This window comes from Carcharodon carcharias, chromosome 17 (assembly GCF_017639515.1).
Source record: "Carcharodon carcharias isolate sCarCar2 chromosome 17, sCarCar2.pri, whole genome shotgun sequence".
NCBI classification, from domain to species: domain Eukaryota; kingdom Metazoa; phylum Chordata; class Chondrichthyes; order Lamniformes; family Lamnidae; genus Carcharodon; species Carcharodon carcharias.
Genome location: NC_054483.1, coordinates 71247979 through 71270028, shown reverse-complemented (window position 1 = coordinate 71270028; position 22050 = coordinate 71247979). Strand labels below are relative to the sequence as shown.

Genomic DNA, 22050 nt, shown 5'->3' with positions numbered 1-22050 from the left:
GTTAAAACAATTGGCATAGGCTCACAACAGACAGATATACTACACTTTTATATATTTACTGAACTTCTACACCATTTAGTAAGCAAGGATGTAAAGCATTCAATGATCAAAAACCAGTGGCGCACTTTGCTCTTCATTTTACCATTAATTGCACAAAAAGTTATAGTACACAAAAATACACATTACATGCCTGACTATGGTATCAATTCATAATCTTTATTTGCTAATCAGAAATGCAATTATCCAAATCTGGATTCCCAATAAGCCACATGGCTAGCAGCTAACACACTAAACATAACTATAATGTTCAAGGCCTGATCCAGGGTGGAGATAAAAATTTGTATTTCAAAATAAAGAACATATCCGAGAAGTTAATCGCTCAAGTACTACTTCTAGGATTCTATTAGTTGCATTTCATTAATTTGCTTAAACTCACTAGTCCAGACTTACTGTGCTGCAGTAAATAGGGCATTTGAAATTCTTGGTAAGGCCTCCATAATGATCTGAATGAAAGTGAGTAAGGAAGTAGGCAGAACAACCCTCAATAACACCATATTGGAAGGCATCCACTGTGAAGTTAGTTCCTGAAAGCACAAAGATCAAGTATGAAGGCAAATTGTTTGGCTGTTGCATAATACAAATACTGAAGGTTTTTCAAAATAGTGAATAGCCATAGCATGAAGAGAGCTCTGAAACAGCAAAGATTTTTTGGGGGGGGATGGGCGAGTGAAGACAAAAGGAAAAAAGGGGGAGGGGATAGGGGACCTCCTGGTGTTCATCCAAAATTTTGTTGCCTGTATCTTAAATCACGAACATACGAGCAAGGAGGAGTAGGCCATTCGGCCCCTTGAGCCTGCTCTGCCATTTAATAAGATCATGGCTGACCTGATAGTAACCTGAAATCTGCATCCCGCCTACCCCCGATAACCTATCACCTCCGTGCTTACTAAGAATCTATCCACCTCTGCTTCTACCGCCTTTTGAGGAAGAGAGTTCCAAAGACTCATTGCCACTTTAAATGGGAAACCCCTTATCTTTAAAGGGTGACCCCTAGTTCTAGATTCTCTTGTGGAACAAGACTCCACATCCACCGTGACAAGACTCCTCAGGATCTTTAATGTTTCAATCAAGTCACCGCTTACTCTTCTAAACTCCAATGGAAACAAGCCTAGCCTGTCCAATCTTTCCTCATAAGACAATCCACCCATTCCAGGTATTAGTCTGGTAAACCTTTTCTGAACTACTTCCAACAGCATTTACACCCTTCCTTAAATAAGGTGACCAATGCTGTACACAGTAGATGCGGTCTCACTAGTGCTCTGTACAACTGAAGCATAACGTCCCTGCTTTTGCATTCAATTCCCCTCAGAATAGATGATAACATTCTATTAACTTTAATTATTTGCTGCACCTGCATACTAGCCTTTTGCGATTCATGCAGTAAGACACCCAAATCCCTCTGCAATCTTTCACCATTTATATAATATGCTTCTTTTATTCTTCCAGCCAAAATGACAATTACACATTTTCCCACATTATACTCCATTTGTCAGATCTTTGCCCACTCACTCAACCTACCTATATCTTTTTGTAACCTCATGTTTTGTTCCCAACTTACTTTCCTACCCATCTTTGTGTCATCATAAATTTGGCAACCATACCATCTGTCCCTTCATCCAAGTCATTTACATAAATTGTAAAAAGTTGAGGCCCCAGCACTGATTCCTGTGGCACACCACTTGATACATCCTGCCAACCTGAAAAAGATCCATTTATGCTTACTATCTGCTTCCTGTTAGCCAGCCAGTCTTCTATCTATGCCAATATGTTACCCCCTATACCATGAGCTTTTATTTTCTGCAATAATCTTTGATATGGCACTTTATCAAATTCTTTCTGGAAATCTAAGTACAGTACATCCCCTGGTTCCCCTTTATCCACAGCACACTTTACTTCCTCAAAGAAGTCCAATAGTTTGGTCAAACATGATTTCCCTTTTGCAAAACCATGATGACTCATCTACCTTGAACTTATCCAAGTGCCTTGCTGTAGCTTTTTTAATAATAACTCCTAACATTTTCCTTATGACAGATATTAAGCTAACTGGCCTGTAGTTTCCTGCATTCTGTCTCCCTCCCTTTTTGAATAATGGAGTTACATTTGCTATCTACTAATCTAATGGGACCTTCCTCAAATCTAGGGAGTTTTGGAAAATCAAAACCGATGCATCAACTATCTCACTAGCCACTTCTTTTAAGACCCTAGGATGAAGTCCATCAGGACCCAGCAACTTGTCAGTCCGCAGCTCCAACAATTTACTCAGTACCACTTCTCTGGTGATTGTGATTTTCCTGAGTTCCTCCCTCCCATTTCCTAACTTATAGCTGCTTCTGGGATATTACTTGTATCCTCTACAGTGAAGACTGATGCAAAATGCCTGTTCATCTGCCATTTCCTTGCTTTCCATCATCAATTTTCCAGACTCACTTTCTATAGGACCAAAGCTCACTTAGCTAACTAGTTTCTTTTTAAATACTTGTAGAAACTCTTACTATCTGTTTTTATATTTCTGGCTAGCTTCCTCTCGTACTCTAATTTTTCCCTTCTTATTAATCTTTTAGTCATCCTTTGCTGTTCCTTATATTCTGTCTAATCTTCTGGCCTTCCACCTTTCTTTGCACAATTATATACTTTTTCTTTAAGTCTGATACAATCTTTAACCTGTTTAGTTAACGACAGATGGTGTGGCTGTCCTTTGGACTTTTTCTTATTCGTTGGAATGTAAGTATTCTATGTATTCTTAAATGTTTGCCACTGCATCTCTATTGACCTATCCCTTAACCTAATTTGCCAATTCACTTTAGCCAGCTGTGCTTTCATTTCCTTATATTTGCTCTTTAAGATTAAAAATAGTCTCAGACCCACTCCTCTCTCCCTCAAACTAAATGTAAAATTCAATCATATAATGGTCACTGCTACCTAGGTCCATCACCCCTATATTTTCTGACTTACATTGTGATGTTAGATTTGGAGCGAATTTTAAAATTCTCCATGTTTACAAATCCCTCTGACTCACTCTTCCACCTTACAAGCCTTCAAGATCATTGCACTCCTCCACTGATTGTGGTGTTTTCAGCTGCTTGGCCTCTTGTTAACCTCTCTAAACCTCTCTCTGTTCCTTTAAGATGCTCATTAAATTTTATATTTTTGTCTACACTTTAGGCCAACCTCCCTGTGGCTTAGTGTCATTTTTTTTTTATTGATAACATTTGTTAAGTGTCTTGGGACATTTTACTATACAAAATGCATTACATAAATACAGCTTGTTCTTGTTTTAAAAACACTCTCAGTCACCCACAGCACAAGGCTTCCTTTCTATACCCACGATATAGCCAACAACTAGTCTTTTTCACAATTTGATTCCTATCTTGACATTATCTTAAATAATACATCTAAGTTTCTGCATAATATTTCTGACAGATTTGTTTTAACCAGAAAAGCACTTTCTAGCATTTTCTTCTGTTATATTCACCTCCTAGAGCTTGAGTGGTGGACATAGTCTGTAGAGGTGGGGAGGTGGGGCAGGGAGCATTGGTCTCCATTGAAGCTTCAGAAAAAGGACAACACAGTTTTATCTGTCTAGGAAATATAAATCCAGGCAAAGACTTGAAAAAATGAAGCTTTTCTCATTAGAATGCAAATTATGTGACAACAAGGACAAGGCATGTTAAATAGAAGCAGACCATTTGCTGTGATTGAGTGCCTTTAGAACAAAGGTCATAGAGGCAAGATGAACTGCAAGAGATGCAGAAGAGAAATGAAGAGAAAATTTCTTTGCACGGATGGCTGAGAATCTGTGACATTCACTTCCAGATATTTTAATACTGAAGATCAGATTGACTGAATAGATGATAAATGGATAATAAAATGGTATGGAAACAAGATTTGGACTATTTGTTTGCAAGAAAGGAAGACAGTTAAATGGTGGCATAGACTAGTTAGGCTGAAAGGTTTATTTCTGTATTGAAACTTCTATGTACTTAATCAACAAGTTACAATTTAATAGGAGCATCAACATGTGAATCACCTTGACCAACTTTGACAATTTACATCTGCTCCATCTTGTCCAATTGATTAAGAGTTAACCAGCGTCAAATTTCATCCAAATCTGAAAAGTTACTCCTGCTAATTGTTGCTTGTGTTATCATAGGAGATATAGAAGGGTGGCTCGTCAGAATTAGAATTGCAAATTATTGCGAACTTTATATTCTCTGGAACGCTCATAAAAATGAGAACATAAGTAGATTCTGATTATAGAAAGTGGTAAGTATATAAAATTACATTTCTCTACATTACACAAATATACCTTGACATAGTTGCTTATAATTTGACTCCTGATTACTATGCAAAGCAAATAAACTGGTCATGAGCAAAGTTACTTTCATATAATTGATGGTTTACCTGGAATCTTCTTGTAAAAAGGGCACTGCTTATTTTTTTGGTAAGTTGTTACTCCATTTCTTTGTCTTTTTGCTCTTCCTTGTTGCCCATCACTAAGCTCTATTTGGAGTTTATCTGCAGTGTCCATGCAAGCTTCATAACCTATAGAACCTTCTATTTTCCTCTTCCTTTGTCTTTGCCTTCTTTCATTATATGAAATCTCTGAAATCAATTCCTTTGCTTTTCCTTGAGGTATGTTTTTTGGACATTCTTGTTCTTCTTTAATTTTTGGTTGAAGTCCCAAAAAAACTCCAATATCAGTTTGCTTTAATTCTTTACTTATAGCACTCCTCTTGGTGATTTTTATGGGATGTCTCTCCAACAAGCCCAATGATGCCATTTCCAAAGACTTTGTTCCACTTTTTTGAACTCCAATGCTTTGTAAAATAGGAGTTTCAGGATGAGAGCTGCCCTGTTTCATGATGTTGAATGAAGGCAAAACTAATGAATGCTGAGGTACTGATATCTTCATGGGACCACTAGAATTCTCTCTCTCATCCTTTCTTGTTTGGTAGTTACAAAGTTCCTGCACAATAGTATTTTGAGTAAGCTGTAATGATTTGATTGGTTCCGGTTTAATTTGTAGAGGCTCTAGTAAATTATCAGAACTTGAGTGTGCTGGTTCCAATTTAATCAAGTTTGATTCTGTTAAATTAGGTTGTGACCAATTACTAACCTGTTCAATCTTCTCATTACCTAATGGAATCCAGTTAAGTGCTGACAATACAGCTTTTGCCTGTTGTGGTTGTGTTGCAATACTTTTTCTACTTTTAGTTATAATATTTGCACTGTCAGTTAATGGAGTGGAATCTGGATCAATAGCAATAGTCTCGATGTCAGTTTTGACTGCGTCCTTAAGTCCAACAGATTTATGAACCAATTCCTGCCCATGGTTTTTAAGCTTCCCAGAGTCAGAAAAAGTGTAATCTTCAAGTTTACAATTATGATTCATAGTTTGACCATGAAACAATCTTCTCCTTGTAAAAGATGACCTATTTTGATCTGGAATTTCATCACTACAAAGGGGAGAGTAACTAATATCATCCTTGCTCTTGCTGGCATTTGAAGCAAGGACAAAAGTAGATTTATCTTCTGAAAAACGTTTTAGCTCTACTATTGTACTATTAACATTTGCCACATTAAAACATTTGTCAATATTAATCCAAGGTTCTTCTTCAATTGTTAACTGTGATGCTGAAGGAGGCAATCTTCTGTGTAGGTTACTGGGTGATGCAGTGGACACATCACCCGTTGAAACTTTTTCAGAAGGGGAAGTTGTTCCTTTTGTTCCTCTTGTAGCTTTGAATTTACTTGAGCTTTTCCTTGTAGGTTTGATGGCAGGAGATTTTAACAGTAGTAGAGCATTTTGATTTTTGTTTGTCAGACATTCTTCAATCTGGGATGACTGACTGTTCAGCAAGGATTGGTGATTATTGTTAAGATCTGGTGAAACTGCAAAGGTATCTCTCACTGAACTACTGAGAAATGTAGATTGAACATCATTTTGACCCAATGCTCTATTTTCAGCAAGCAGTAAGTGGGAGTAGCGTTTGTAGTGCCTTGGAATCGTATTGTTACAAAGCAAGCCATCTGGACAGTCTGAAAATAGTAAAATAAACTGAATTGTAATGGAATCTTATCAATTTAATATACAATGAAATGTCTTTAAAAGAACTGCTAGTAATGACCAAAATATATTCATTTTCTCATTTTTGTAATTTTAAGTTTAGAAATTACTTTGATCTAATGATCTGTTTTCATTCCTCAAAGATAACAGCCATTATTGATCAAATATTTTTGCTAGCATTTGATTAATCAAGCTGTACAATTCCATTTTGAAAATCTCAATGGTTAAATTTTGTAATCAAATGTCTTCAACAAAATTTTCTGCAACAGTATAACCAGCAATATGTAATTTATGCCTGTTTTATTTCAGATTTTGCAATTTACACCGGCAGTTCCATTGAACTTCGTTTAACTATGTCTGAATACTATTTTAAATAACAGTTTAACTTATAATAGCGATTATACTTCAAAAAGTACTTAATTGGCTGTTAAGTACTTTGGGACATCCAGTGGTTATGAAAGGTGCCATGGAAATGCAAATATTTCTTTTTCAGTTGCCTGCACATGCCAGCTTTGCTTGAGAGAGAGCCCACCTGTCCTATTTTGTTGAGGAGGGCCTGCAGGTTACCATCAGCAAAATTGCAGGCCTTCTTCCTACCAATTTTGGTCTCAATTTCATTGGTCATCTGTGAAAAGGGAAATGCTGTTGAGTCACTGGAAAAAAGGAGTTTAAAATTAGGGGGAGAGCTATCTACCACTCTTTGAACTCCCAAGGCTCTGAAAAAAGCTGTTCTACCCACGCAACCCCACACATATGAACATACGAATTAGTAGGAATAGGCCACTTGACCCCTCAAGCCTGATCCACCAGTAAGATCGTGGCTGATTTACCAGACTAATTCCTGGGATGGTGGGACTGAAATATGAGGAGACATTGAGATTAGGATTATATTCGCTGGAGTTCAGAAGAATCTCATATAAACTTTTTAAATTCTAATAGGACTAGACAGGGTAGATGCAGGAAGGATGTTCCTGATGGTGGGGGAGTCCAGAACCAGGGGTCACAGTCTGAGGATATGGGGTAGACCATTTAGGACTTAGATGAAAAGAAATTTCTTCACCCAGAGAGTGATGAGCCTGTGGAATTCACTACCACAGAAAGTAGTTGAGGCCAAATTTTCAATGAGTTAGATATAGCTCTTGGGGTGAAAGGGATCAAAGGATATGGGGAGAAAGGGGGAGCAGGTTATTGAGTTGGATGATTAGCCATGAACTCCTGCTCCTACTTTCTGTTTCTATGATCTGATTGTAACCTCAACTCCACATTCCCACCTACCCCTGGTAACCTTTCACCCTCTTGTTTATTAAGAATCTATCTAGCTCTGCCTTAAAAATATTCAGACTCTGCTTCTCCCGCCTTTTGAGGAAGGGTCCCAAAGACTCACGACCCTCAGAGAAAAGATTTCTCCTCATCTGGGTCTTAAATAGGCGACCCCTTATTTTTAAAGGATGACCCCTAGTTCTAGGTTCTCCCATAAGAGGAAACACCCTTTCCACATCCACCCTGTTAAGATCCCTCAGCATCTTTACTGTTTCAATCATGTTTCAACAGAGTTTAAAAAAGGACAGAAAACAAAGCGATAGTGTAGCTTGAAAGTTTCCAAAACTGAATTACCTTGATTTTGGGAGTGAATTTGAGCCTTTTCTGAACTAGCATAAATGGAGGAAATTTGTGCGTTGGAACTGATCTATTTTAATGGCAGCACGACGTTTGGTTGGAGGTTTCAATGAATCAGTGTAAACAATAAAGGAAATTAGGACATAGCATAAAACAGGAATAAGTCAGTCATACTTGAATTTTTCTTGGTATTTTGAGCCAAAAATTGGGTTGTGATTAGGTGCTGTTTTGGTACTAATTTCATGAAATTCTGAAGGGATCCATGTTCTGTAGAGTAAGAGGATGCATCTGACTTTTGTCATAACTTAAATTTTTCTGATTTTAGTTTTATATAGTCAATTGATGCATTACATATCCTGACTTACCCAAATCCATTTTTCTGAGTAATGCTGTTCAATAGAGTAAGGTATCTTCGGTTTGCTCGTCTCAGTCCCATGAATAGATAAATAGATCAAATTCAAACCCTTTAGCCAAGATATCATGATTACTACATTCTTATCATTATGTTCTCGAGTATAATAACTTGGGTTGAGTGTGGTAAATTCATCCCACTCATTGGAGCTTTAGTTTCTTCTGAAACATAAAAGTGTCTACATGCAGTGACACTGAATTTTAGAAGAAAATAGAGGATGTGCAGTGTGTAAAACAAATCAGGGGATATTCAGTGCATTTCAATTGTGCTGATCAAGTGGGCATAATACCGAGCTGGGACAAGATTTATACCAAATAAAGAGGAGGTTCATTGACTGTCTCAGTATAATAATTTAACAGCATGCATCACTGCATCAATCAATTCCATTAGCTCTTTCCCCATTCACAACCTCAAGTCATTGTAAATGGGTATGTTCTTTAATAAGTAGGAATTGCTGGTTATATAAAGCATTTTTTTTAAGCACCTTTCACAATCTTGGTGATGTCTTAAAGCACTTTACAGCCAATGAATTACTTCTGAAGCATAGTCTCTCTGGTCATGTAGGAAACACTGTTGTGTACAAATTAGCGGCTAAGTCCTAAAACAACAATGAGACAATGACCAGATGCTTTAGTGATGTTGGTTGGATAATAAATTTTGGCCAGACACCAAAGAGAACTCTCTTTAAATCAGCCATGAGATCTTTTTATGTCCACCTGAGAGGACAGATGGGAGTTTGGTTTAACAGCATATCTGAAATACAGCACCTTCAGCAGTGGAGCAATCTGGAGTATCAGCTAAAACCTTGTGCTCAAGTTATAGGAGTGGAACTTGAACCCAATCTTCTTGCCTCTGAATTAGTGTTATCAATGAACCAAGGCTGATCAACAGGATAGAATCAAGATGTCTCTTATTTGACTCCATAAATCAGTTCCATATTAGGCTAGGAAAAGCTAAAGATGCAGAGACAAATGATGGAGAGAAAGAAAAACAACTGAAGATCACCAAAAAGCTAGTAAATGATTTATATTGCTAAAACTATAGCAGCAGACATTGATAATGCGTATGCTTAAATCTTGAATGCTTTCACCCTGTAAGGATAGAAAATATGAAAATCATTTGGTTCTTTTGGATTGAAACTGAAGCATAGTTTTCCACATCAAGTAATTCTCACTTTATTTGTTTAATAAGATCCAATGACGGACCTGCAAAGCTAAAACTAGATGCAAAGCTAAAACTAGATGTAAATCTCAGGCTGAAGCAGAGGACTTTTTGAATTCCTTCACAAATCTGATAGAAAAGTATGCTTCCACAAAAAAGTAAGGAGTAGATAAATGTTATAGAATGAAGCATACAACAACAATCTTCCAACAAAACCTAAAGACGTATTCTACAATTTATCACTAAATGGCATACATTTGGCACATACTTAGACCTTCTGAATAGCGAAATATTGTTAAAACACTTAGTTAAGTGCCTAAAACCTGCAGTTCTGTCATTATTCCAAAGTTTTTTGAAAAAGCTGAACCTGTTTTTCCTCTAAACCCTCATTCCTCCTCCAATGAGCATACATTTTTCTTTGGAGATCCTCTGCCTGAAATGATCTGAGTCTGACTCCAAATAAGTAAAATTTAAAAAAAATATATTTAACTTGCCTTTGGGTGGCAGCCTTAAGTCGTACCTTTTAGGATCACTGGCCTACCTACTGAATGCCTAAACTGACCACACAGCATGTTTAGTCCATACTGTGGTCATTCACAAAACAATTTGGCAAAGGGCTCTGCAATAGGTCTTAGGCTGATCAACAGGATAGAACAGGCCTTAGGCCCATTGCACATGCCAGTTTCAGGTGTCCGCTTCGGATACCTATTGAAAACCCAAAGTGATATGATGGATGGCACATTTCCAATGCATGCATGTTGTCCACCACACTGAACCCTTGGATGCCCTTTTGGAAGGAGGTACAAAGACTTTCAACAGATAAGGATATATGAAAACAATTAAAAAGAAAATAACTAATGAAATGATTCCAAATATTTGTTGAGAATCCCTTTTGCCACCATCTTGGACTCTCTCTCTCTCTCTCTCTCTAGAAACCTTGTCCTAAGAGGGCGTTGGCAACCATGGACTTCCATGTGTTGGTCCATGGTAATGCTTGACAAAGTACTGCAATGGCGTGCCGTTGCCTTTTGCAAGTTTTGGCTGACCAGGAGACTCTCCCACTCTTATAGCCTGCCATAGGTGTGTTGGAAGGATTTGCAGGTTTGTAATCAATGCATTATGAACGCACTTTCCATGACTATTGAGTGCCAGAGTGGGACTTGAACCTGGAGCTTCTGGTTTAAAGATAGGGACGCTATCCACTACACCACAAGACACCCCTTTGGACTCGCATTAAGTTGAAAAACAGTGATTGGAATTAGTTTCTAAAATAATAAAAAGGTATAAAAAGTTAAAAATGAATTGAGAAAAGTAGCACAAAATGAGTTATAATTCCAAGAATTTTTAAACTTAAGAATAAGGCCACCCAGAAAAGCATTTAACTGAAGCAACACCACATGAGATAATAGCACACCAAAAAGTTACCCTACTTATAAAAAGAATCAAGACAAATTTCACATTCATGTACACTTGTTACAAATTTGGGTCTATCGTAAACATCTTCTTGGTGTCAGCTCACTCCCTTAACAGGTCTGAGCATCTTTTTAGAGGTGATGACTCACACTATACTACCCTATATCTAATAATATAATAAGCAAAGGCAAATCTCTTACTGAAATCACAGTTCATGTAATGTGCTACATAATTCACACACTTTTTAAATGGGTATGGCAATAGCTTTCCAATAAGAGATATTAACAATCCATTAAATAAAAACTGCACTTTTGTAATAAATGAAAGTTATCATCTATTCCTGACATTCAGATGGACCTTACAAAATTTCCATGATAGCTAACATCTCTCCAATATCATTCGCAAACATTTATTTCATAAATGGAAGGTAGGTGAAACCTGCCGGCCATATTTAGAACAAGTACCAGTATTAGTGTTTTGCAAAGCTTTATTTGGTACCCAACACTTAAAAATTGAAGTACTGAAATATATGGCCTACTACACACGCTTATGGGGATTATTTTTTGCATTACAGTAGATACTGTTATATTGCATTCTTTTATATACTGCCACAAAAGCACAATCTTGACAATAGGAGAATTTTCTCTTCTTATTTAATATATTCTCCCAGTTATCAGTGAAACATGTATGGAATGATGCAAAACATTAGTAATACTAAGGCTCTCCTAAACTTCTGGCACTGTGCTTTGAAAAACATCAGCTGTGATCTGAACCTTTGAAAAGAATGCATTTAAGTGGGAATGGGAGTATCAGCTAATTTTTGTGGGTCGAAAATTCTACCATATAAAGCAACATCTGTCAGATATTAATTCCAAATATACTCTATCTTCATTACAACATATTTTCTGGAAGATAAGTATTGTTCCTCTTATGTGGGATTGCAAATTTAACATACAAAATGTAGCATGAAAAAGTCAAAAGCTAAAGTCAAGTTGACTTAGTGCTATAAATGGGAATCTCGTAATATGGTTGCTGGAATATATTAGAATTAGAAAAATGCATACTACCAAGTAGCATCGAACAGTCATGCCCTTCAATCTTCCTCCTGCTCTCCCACTTCTGTTTCTGTGCTATAAATGCTAAGAACACCAATACAGTGTAAATGTTACACCAAAAAACTTTGCCAACCATAGGAAATTTTTTAATCTAATTTTGTGATGGGTCCAATGCTTATTGAGTTGTGAGAAAGGGCACAAAAGATGCTTCCTCCCGTTACATGAATCACTTTGCTGTAATTCAGAGATGTTTCCAACAACTATTTGATGGGCATATTAGTGTTAGAACTGTGGGCAGTTTAGTGCTACAGACTAAACAGGTTCACGGAGGACTGCCAGGACATTGCTTAAATGTGCTTTAGCTAGCTCTTCTAACAACTGTTTGAGCCACCTATTATGTTAAATTTGAATTTGCACTCTAATAGCACATCACTCCTATAATTTTCTTTCCTGTCAACTAGTAAATATCAAACTAAATTACAAAATTTTATGTCCTGATTATTTATATTAAGGGTTGAGAAAAATATCAATCCTCATATATTAAATCATGCCAGTGACGCATTTCAAAATATCATTAATGTGATTTACCAGTTCATGTTTACTCATTATCTCCACAGCAAACTGGAGTGAACAGAAGTCCTTTGGTTAGCTGGAAATTCGTGATAAAAGTATCAAATACCAGAGACATTTCCCACATGAATAGTTTTAACAAAAGGAACAAGCAGTGTTGATAGCAGTGGCTCAGTAATCTGTTGCCTGGTTACCTACAGATACTGTCTCAGCACCTACAGAGCAAAACAGATTTTATTCTTCTGAAGTCTCAGTCACAGGCTGATTTTATTTTTGAGGGTATGTACACTAAGTGTCTGCTAATCATTTTTCCCTCTTGTAATTGCCCATTATCATCTAATTGCCTATAATCATCTCTAGAAAACACCTAGGCCGGGATTTTCTGGCCTTGTTGCGGGTGGAAGCCGCCGCGGGCAAGGCAGCACTCCAGCCATAAGTCCATTGACTTGTGGTGGGACTGGAAGATCACAGCAGCTGGCGGGTGCGGAAAATCCCACCGCTAGCCCCCATTCAGCATCTAATACGTCAGCATGGCAGAAATCGAGAACTAGGTAGAGCATTTCACATAGATTTATTATTAGATTTTGAGTTAAATATTGGGGAATTTTGCTAAGTTTATTACATACTTTCAGATTGCAGAATAACATGCCTTGCAGCTACTGTGCAAAGACTAATAGAAGCATGACAGTAAGCATTTCTTTGAAACATTAAAAAATTGGGTGCTGTTTTTCCTAACCAAGACAAAAGTACACAACTGAGGTTTTAAAAAAATCAAAAACCAAAAAAAAAATCAATGCATGCTGAAAGACTTAACACACTATTCTCTAGTTTATTGGTTTGAATCTAGGGCATACTGATGAGACTACAGTCCTCACTCTACCAGTGCAAGAGCCCTTCAGGAAATAAATTTAGCAGCACCAACTGTGCCTAAAATTCTCATATTTCATCACGAATCAGCATTTTACTTAAAGACCATAAGAAAACATTTGATTACTCATTATTGGGAAGAGGATATGGTTGCCAAGGGCAGCATTTACATTCCATCAGTTGTTGCTTGATAAGTTGGTAGTGGGCTGCTTTCTTGAGCTGCTGCAGTTCATGTGATGCAGGTACTACCACAATACTGTTAGGTTTGGATTTCATCCAAGTATAATTGAAGGAATTATGATATTGTGTTCAAGTCAGGATAATGCATGACTTGGCAAGGAGCATGGAGGCAGTGCTGTTCTCGTGCATCTGCTGCCTCAGCCCTTCTAAGTAGTGGAGTTTGTGAGTTGGGAGTTACAGCCACAGTAAACCAATGATGAACTTTTGGAGCAATGGATGAGGTGCCAATAAAGCGGACTTTTTTGTCTTGAGTGATATCATGCTTCTTATATATTGTTGTAGCTGCACCCATTCAAGTAAATGGAGCGTATTCCAAAGCATTGCTGACTTGTGCCTTGTACATGTTGGAGACGTTTTGGCGTTAGAAGTGAGCTACTTCTGAGAATAGACACTGAAAGGTTATTAATTAGAATAAGCTAGGTGGTATATAGAATTGAGGTTTCCCAATAGATCAGGAAGTAAATGCAACATTCAAATTTGGTGCGAGCGGTAGACACCAGAAAGGTCTTGGACTTAATCCCAGGTTTGTACTGAATTTACTGATTTTCAGCAATTAATCTGTATCCCAAGGCTAAAAATAAGTTTATTGATTGTTATCGATTGACTTTTCCTACAAAGTGCATATTTGTGGACATCAGACATGACAAGATCATGACTACGATCCTCCTCTATCATAATGCCTAGAAACACATCATTCAACCTCACACACGGAATCACTTGCTAACTTCCATCCCATTTCCAACCTCTCTTTGCTCTCCAGTGTCCAAGAATGTGTTGTCACCTTCCAAATATATGCCCATCTCTCCTGCAAACCATGTTTGAACCTTTTCAATTAGATTTCCATCCCTGCACATCATTGAGAAGGCCTTTATCAAAGCCATAAATGACTTCCTATGTGACCGACTATGATGCACATCCGCCCTAATCCTTAGAATCACAAAATTAAACATCACAAAGGAGACCATTCCATATAATACACCAATTCCAACTTTGAGAGAGCTATACAATTAGTCCCATTCCATCCCACACACCTGTAATTTTTCCACTTCAAGTATTTATTAAATTTCCATTTGAAAATTATTATTGAATCTGTTTTCACCAATGCATTCCAGATAATTTATTTTTTCCTCAGGTCACCTCAGTTTCTTTCGCCAATTAATCTGTCAAAACCAATCATGATTTTGAATGCCTCAAACAAGTCCCCTTCTCTGCTGCAAGGGGAACAACCCCAAGTTTCTCTAGTGTCTCCTTGTAGCTGACTCTTTCATCCCCGGTACTATTTTAGTAAGTCTCTTCTGCGACCTCTCTAAAGGTCTTGACTCTCCTTCTAAATTGGCCACAATACTCTAGCTGGGGCCTAACCAGTGTCTCATGAATTTTCAGCATAACCTCCTTGCTTTTGCACTCTATGCCTTACAGGATTCCATATGCCTTCTCATCTTATCCTCCCGCCTTCAAAGACTTGTGTACTTGTAGCCGTACCCACTTTGTTCCTGCACCCTCATTAAAATTGTACCACTGAATTTATATTGTCTCTCCTCAGCTGTCCTACCAACATGAATCATTTCACAATTCTTTGCATTGTTTCATCTGCCATTTGTCTGCCCATTTCACCAGTTTGTCCACTTCCTCCTGAAGTCTAAATCTAATCTTCTCACAGTTTACTATTTTTCTAAATTTCATGCTATCTGCAAACTTTGAAATTATGCCCAGTATCCCCAAATACAAGTCCAGGGGCACTATTGCACACTCCTGTCCAGTCTGGAGAAACAGCAGGTCACCACAACTCTCTTTTTTCCCCCCCATAACTAATTTTGTATCCATGCAGCCACTGCCCTTTTATGCCCATGAGCTTCAATTTTGCTAACAGACCTATTTTATGGCACTTCATTGAACATCTTTTCAAAGTTCATAAGCACATCAACTGCACCACCCTCGACCACCTCTCTATTATTTCAAAGAACTCAATCAAGTTTGTCAAATACAATTTATTTATGCTGGCTTTCATTTATTAACCCATATTTTTCCAAACACTAATTCATTTTGTCTCCAAAAAAGTCCCCAATCACTGATTTAAGCTGACTGGTTTTTAGTTGTTAGTTTTATCCTTCTGCCCTTTTTTAAATAATGGTGTAACATTTGCAATTCTTTAATGTTCCCGCTCCACTCTTATCTCATTGGAAGATTGTGATCAGAAGGTCCTCAATTTTCACCATTACTTACCTCAGAACCTTAGGATGCAACCCATTCAGACCAGATGGCTTTTCTACTTTGAATGCTGACAATCTTTACAGTCCCTCCTCTTTATTTTTATCCTATCAAAATTTTTCTACTACCTCCTCCTTTACTTGACATCAGCAGCAATTTCCTATTTAGTGAAAACAGATGCAAAGTACTCATTTAGTACCTCAGCAGTGTCCATAACCTCCAAAAGAAGACCTCCATTTTGGTAACAAATCATTTCCACCCTTTCTTTGACTACCCTTTTACAATTTATGGGTTAAGAATGATATAACATATCTCTAGCCTTTGATACAGCTGATCACACCATCTTCCTCCAATGCCTCTCCTCAATGGGACTGCCCTCAGCTGATTCAAGTCTACCTATCTAGTTATAGCTAGAGGATCACGTACAATTCTCACACTGTTACTTTTGGAGTCCCTCATGAATCTGCTCTGGATCCATTCCTATTTCTGATCTACATCATCAAAAAATGTCAGATTCCACATGTATGCTGTCAACACTCACTACTTCGCTTGATCGTTTCCAGTGGCTTTAATTTGCAAAGCTGCTTTTCCAACATCCGGTATTGGATGAGCAGAAATTTTCTCCAATTAAATAAAGCCCTTGTCTTCAGACCCTGCCACAAGCTCCGTTCCTTAGCCATCCCTCTCCCACCCATTTTCTGATGCCACTGCAGATCATTTGCAACTTCAATGTCCTACTTGACCATGAACCATATCCTCTCCATCACCAAGATTTCCACCTCAGTGACATCACCCAACTCCACCCTTGCCTCAACCCATCTGCAGCTGAAACCCTTTACAGATTTGTTACCTCCAGACTCGACTATTCCAATGCTCTCCTGGCCGATCTCCCATCTTCCACACTCTAAACTTAATCTCATCTAAAGCTCTATTTCCCTATCCTGACCCACACCAAGTCCTATTCATCCATCATCCCTGGCCTCACTAAAATACATTGGCTCGTGGTCCAGCAACACCTTGATTTTAAAATTCCTCATCCTGGTTGTTCAAATCCTTCAACTGGCTTGTGAACTCTTCCAGCTCTACAACTCCCCAAGTACCTCCCATTCTGGCTTTTATGTTTCCCTAATTTTCCTCTTTAAGCATCTGTGCCTTCAGCTGTCCAGGACCTATTTGGAATCCCCTTTCTAAATCTCTCCACTTTTAAAATACTTCTTGTAGCTGCCTGTTTGATTTGACCAAGTATTCAGCTACCCGTCCCAGTATCTCCTTATGTAGCTCGGTCTCAAATTGTGTCCGATATTGCTACTCTTAAGTGTTTTGCACCATTTTCCGTTAAAAGTGCAGTATAAATGCAAGTTGTTGAGGCTCCCAGAGAGCTCCTTTCATCTGGGGACAATTACTGTACAACAAAAAACAGAAGCTCCCCTACAAATGCAAGTTGCTGAGGTTCCCAGAGAGCTCCTTGCATCTGGCGGAAATTACTGTACAAAGAAAGAAGCTCCAAAGCTACTTATTATATAAATACCTTTATTTTAATGAATCAATTGGTATTGACTTAACATTATGCATGTTAAAATACCATAATTCATATTTCATACGTTGCAAAATTAAGACAGTAAAACCCGTACCTATTTGTCAACTTACCATTATCTGTGCAACCTGGAGTATCCAAACACTCTGACACATGCCACCGGGGCGTTTCTATAAGCAACAGAGAGAAAGGCATTTGACAGATAGGGCAGTAGCCGTCATGCACTGGCCTGGCCTTTCTGGTGATTTGTTTCCCATCGGGGACATTGGGACATTCATCCTGGGACAGGGGTTTGCATGTGGCTTGCTCTGGGGGTGTTTTGCTTGTGATTGATGCAGGAGGGGTCAACTCCTGACTGGAGGCTTCCCAGCTCTCTCTTGCTGAGTGATCAGCGGGCCTCCTCTGAGGCCGGCGCTGGGATCTGGCTCCCTTGCCCCGGCTCCTCAGCGGAACCGGCTTACTCTCTTGCCCAGCTGCTTGAGGCGAGCCGTCGGATGGTTCACAAAGAGGGCTACTCGCCTCTGTGGTACTTGCAGGCTGCCTCAGTTTCCGTACAGAGCGATAGCCCCATATGGCCGCTTCCTCAGCGCTCATGGCACAGCCGCACGGCCAGTTCGAACGCCGAGCCGTTAAAACCGCGCTCGCGATCCCCAAATCAAATCCGCAAATTCGACACTATTCTTCGCGCCGGTCCAGCAACAATAAAAAGGAAAAAAAATCAGTTCTTCTTGAGTGAGCGATAGCTAAGCAGAAAACGTATGTACGCAGATATGATTTTTTTTTAAATTGTTAACTGTAAAGTGGTGCACGAGCGGCGTGGCGAAAGTGGTGATGAGTGCCGCCGTTTACACTCGCAGCCTCTACGGTCGCAATGGCGGCTGTGTCTGTAGCTCAGGCTCAGCTGGATGCCGCATTACTGGGAGCTACTGGCCAAGCCGAGAAAGAACAGCTTATCCTCCAACACCTCAGAAAACTAGATGGCAGGGAAACCGATTTAAAAGTCCCTGAGTTTGATGAAGGTGAGTTTTCCCCCGCCCCCAATCAAAAAACAGGAAGGAAGGGATTTGGGCGATTTATTTTTAGGGTTTTTTTGATGGTGGCTGCATTGGGTTGTCAACTCGTCTGCAATGCAACTTTCACATTAAGGGAGTAACAGATTGGGGGAGGTGCTGATTTTAAAACAGAGTACCTCTATTTAAAAAAGACTAAATGCCGAGTTTCTACTGTTGCAAAGCTTCCCCAGGGTAAGTTAGCTCTCTGCCAGGTATCATGTGCTTGTCTGGTATCGGACAAATTGAAATCAAATCTTACGAATAATTGCAGAAATTGCAAGATTATTTTTTGCTCTTAAAGTATTTGTCCAGCCAAAATGTAGCAAACGTATATCCAGATTGAAAACAGGACAGCAGGACGTGCAGTTCCTTCCCTCTCTAGCCGTTACATTTTGCACATTGTGTATCTTGTGTTGTCCATTAACACAGTAAACGCTTCCTATGAATGTGTCGATGAAGAGTGCTTCGAAGCGCTAATTATGGGGTGTTTTGCGCAGAGGCTGAAGGTATCTGTCAAGTCACCCCATGAGGAAGGGGAGACCAAAAAACTATTGAAACTATAACGTGAATGACGGTGTATGTAAAATTGGCCTTATAAGGTGAAATGTCACTATGAACGCAAGGGCGTGGAGTTTTTGCAGACAGTTCTTCATGGATCAAAAACAAAAATACCTGGAAAAACTCAGCAGGTCTGACAGCATCTGCGGAGAGGAATACAGTTAACGTTTCGAGTCCGTATGACTCATCATCCGAATCCTTGCTAATATTGTTCCTTCAACTCAATCATTAATTGGTCATTCAACTCCTGCTGTTTGTGGGATCTTACAGTCGTTTCATGTTACCCTACACTTTGAGACATGATAATGTAAAAGTTTTCTTGCCCTAATTCTCCTATGTAGTATCCAGGTGCATTTTAATCCAGAATAAACATACTAAATGTTTTTGTCTATTACTGCATCCAATAGATTATTCCAAATATGTGTTACTGATTCAAATTTATTCAAATTAATGACCTGTAGCCCTTCTCTGAGTATAAATTGAACTAACATTATTTGTGTTATGTTTACATTGCTCAGTGTGACTGTGAGTGAGACAGGTATGGGGATCTAAAATTTTTAGATTTAGAGGAGCCTCAGCCAGTGCCCTTGTGTGAATGAGGGCACAGACTGCAGGCAGGATGAGCGAACTGACCATAGCGCCATGGTACATACAGAGTGCCGTTCAAGTCGGGGGAGAAAAGAGAAATGTAGTAGTACTAGGGAATAGCATAGTTAGGGGAATAGATACTGTTTTCTGCAGCAAAGACAGAGAGTCTCGAAGGCTGTGTTGCCTACCTGGTGCCAAGGTTTTTTAATTCATTCACAGGATGTGGGCTTCGCTGGCTGGACCAGCATTTATTGCCCATCCCTAGTTGCCCTTGAGAAGGTGGTGAGCTGCCTTCCTGAACCACTGCGTCTATATAGTGTAGCTACACCCACAGTGCTGTTATGAAGGGAGTTCCAGGATTTTGACCTAGCGGCAGTGAAAGAAAGGCTATATATTTGCAAGTCAGGAAGGTGAGTTACTTGGAGGGGAACTTCCAGTTGGTGGTGTTCCCATGTATCTGCTGCCCTTGTCCTTCTAGATAGTAGTGGTCAGGGGTTTGGAAGGTGCTGTTTAAGGAGCCTTGGTGAATTCTTGCAGTGCATCTTGTAGATGGTACACACTGCTGCTACTGTACATCAGTGGTGGAGGGAGTGAATATTTGTGGATGTGGTGCCAACCAAGTGGGCTGTTTTGCCTTGGATGGTGTCAACCTTCCTGAGTATTGTGGGAGCTGCACACCTCCAGGCAAGTGGGGAGCAATCCATCTCGCTCCTCATTTGTGCCTTGTAGATTTTGGGGAGTCAGGAGGCAAGTTATTTGTCGCACAATTCCTTGCCTCTGACCTGCTCTTATAGCCTCAGTATTTAAATGGCTAATCCAGTTCAGTTTCTAGTCAATGGTAACCCCCAGGATGTTGATAGTGGGGGATTCAGGGATGGTAATGCCATCACTTGGCATCTCTTGTTGGAAACTGACACTTGTGTAGTGTGAATGTTACTTGCCACTTGTCCAGGATATTGTCCAGGTCTTGCTGCATTTAGATGTGGACTGCTTCAGTGTCTGAGGAGTCACGAATGGTGCTTAATATTGTGCAATGTTAAGGACATCTCTTTTGGGCTGGAGAGGAACTTGGATTGGGAAGGGAAGGATCCACATAGGTACCAATGACATAAGTAGGACTAGGAAAGAGGTTCTGCTGAGGAACTATGTGCAGCTCGGGGCTAATTAAAAAGCAGAACCAGAAAGGTAATAATCTCCAGATTACTATCTGAGCCTTGTGCAAATTGGCATAGGGTAAATAAGATGTGTAGATGGGTAGATGTGTAGCTCAAAGATTGGTATGGGTTCTGATTCATGGGGCACTGGCACAAGCTCTGGCGAAAGAGAGCTGTTCCGTTCAGGCAGCTTCATATGAACCTTGTTCGGACCAGTGTCCTGGCCAATCACATAACTAGGGTTGTAGATAGGACTTTAACCTAATTAATAGGGGGGAGGGTTCAATTGAACGGATGCTTAAAAAAATCAAAAAGAAACGAAAGAGCAGGGTAGTGAAGAGGTGAACAATAATCAAAGTGTGACAGGAAGGGGCAGAAAATATAAACAGAAGAGTGCAGCAGAAATCAGAACCAGAATGAACAATAATGGTAAAAAGTCAAAGCTTAAGGCTCTTTATTTGAATGCATCCAGCATTTGTAACAAGATAGATGAGTTGACTGCACAGATAGAAAAAAATGATTATGACTTGATAGCTATTACAGAGACATGGTTGAAGGGTGAACAAGACTACAAACTCAATCTTCAAGGGTATTCGATGTTCTGGAAAAGTAGGGAAAAAGGAAAAGGAGGTGGGTAGCTTCGTTAATAAAGGAAGGTATCAGTGCGGTAGCAAGTAGTGATAAAGAGAGTGGAGGTGGGGAGAGAGATCGTGATGTGGAATAAGTTTGAAGGGAAATAAGGTATAGCATAGGGGAAGAAGTCGTGGATGGGAGTTGTCTACAGGTCTCCGGAGAGTTGCCTCACTGTAGGACAAAGTATAAATTGGGAAACAAAAACAGAATTACCTGGAAAAACTCAGCAGGTCTGGCAGCATCGGTGGAGAAGAAAAGAGTTGACGTCAACTCTTTTCTTCTCCGCCGATGCTGGAAAAACTGCTGAGTTTTTCCAGATAATTCTGTTTTTGTTTTGGATTTCCAGCATCCGCAGTTTTTTGTTTTTATAAATTGGGAAATAATGGAGGCATATACAATTGTCATGGGTGATTTTAATCTGCATATTTACTGGACAAATCAGATTGGCAGGGGTAACATGGAAGACGAATTTGTAGAGTGCATCAGGGATTGTTTCTTAGAGCAATACATTGCAGAACCTATTTGGCAATTTGGCGGTGGGAATCTAGTAATGTGTAATGATGTGGGATTAATAAGAGGTTTTGTGTTTAAGGATCCTCTAGGGGGTAGCCACCACAACATGGTAGAATTTCAAATTCACTTTGAGGGCGAACAACTCGGGTCTCAAACCAGTGTCCTCAACTTAAATAAGGGCAATTACAGGGGTATGAAGAAACAGTTGTCTAAAGCAAGCTGGGAAAATAGACTAAGGGAAGGTCAGTGGATGAACAGTGGCAGACATTTAAGCAGATATTTCATAACGTTCAGCAAAAATTTACCCCTGTCAAAAAGAAGGACTTGATGAGAAGGATGAGCCACTGT

The 22050-nt window shown here is 39.3% G+C and overlaps 2 protein-coding genes across 4 annotated transcripts in view; one reads left to right on the top strand and one right to left on the bottom strand.

The window, feature by feature from the left end:
- dclre1a (DNA cross-link repair 1A (PSO2 homolog, S. cerevisiae)) overlaps window positions 1–17842 on the bottom strand; it is a 56473-nt gene extending 38631 nt beyond the window's left edge. For all 3 annotated transcript variants that reach the window (XM_041210521.1, XM_041210522.1, XM_041210523.1), the window contains exons 1-3: window positions 17318–17842; window positions 4462–6099; window positions 451–584 (exon numbers count right to left, since the gene is read on the bottom strand). In XM_041210521.1, the coding sequence (XP_041066455.1) occupies window positions 451–584; window positions 4462–6099; window positions 17318–17798 (2253 nt within the window). In that variant the 5' untranslated portion in view covers window positions 17799–17842. The remainder of the gene's footprint in view (window positions 1–450; window positions 585–4461; window positions 6100–17317) is intronic.
- Window positions 17843–18045: 203 nt separating this feature from the next.
- The window catches only part of nhlrc2 (NHL repeat containing 2), a 104674-nt gene continuing 100669 nt past the window's right edge, over window positions 18046–22050 (top strand). The window contains exon 1 of the mRNA XM_041210309.1: window positions 18046–18223. Coding sequence (XP_041066243.1) covers window positions 18076–18223 — 148 coding nt within the window. The 5' untranslated portion in view covers window positions 18046–18075. The remainder of the gene's footprint in view (window positions 18224–22050) is intronic.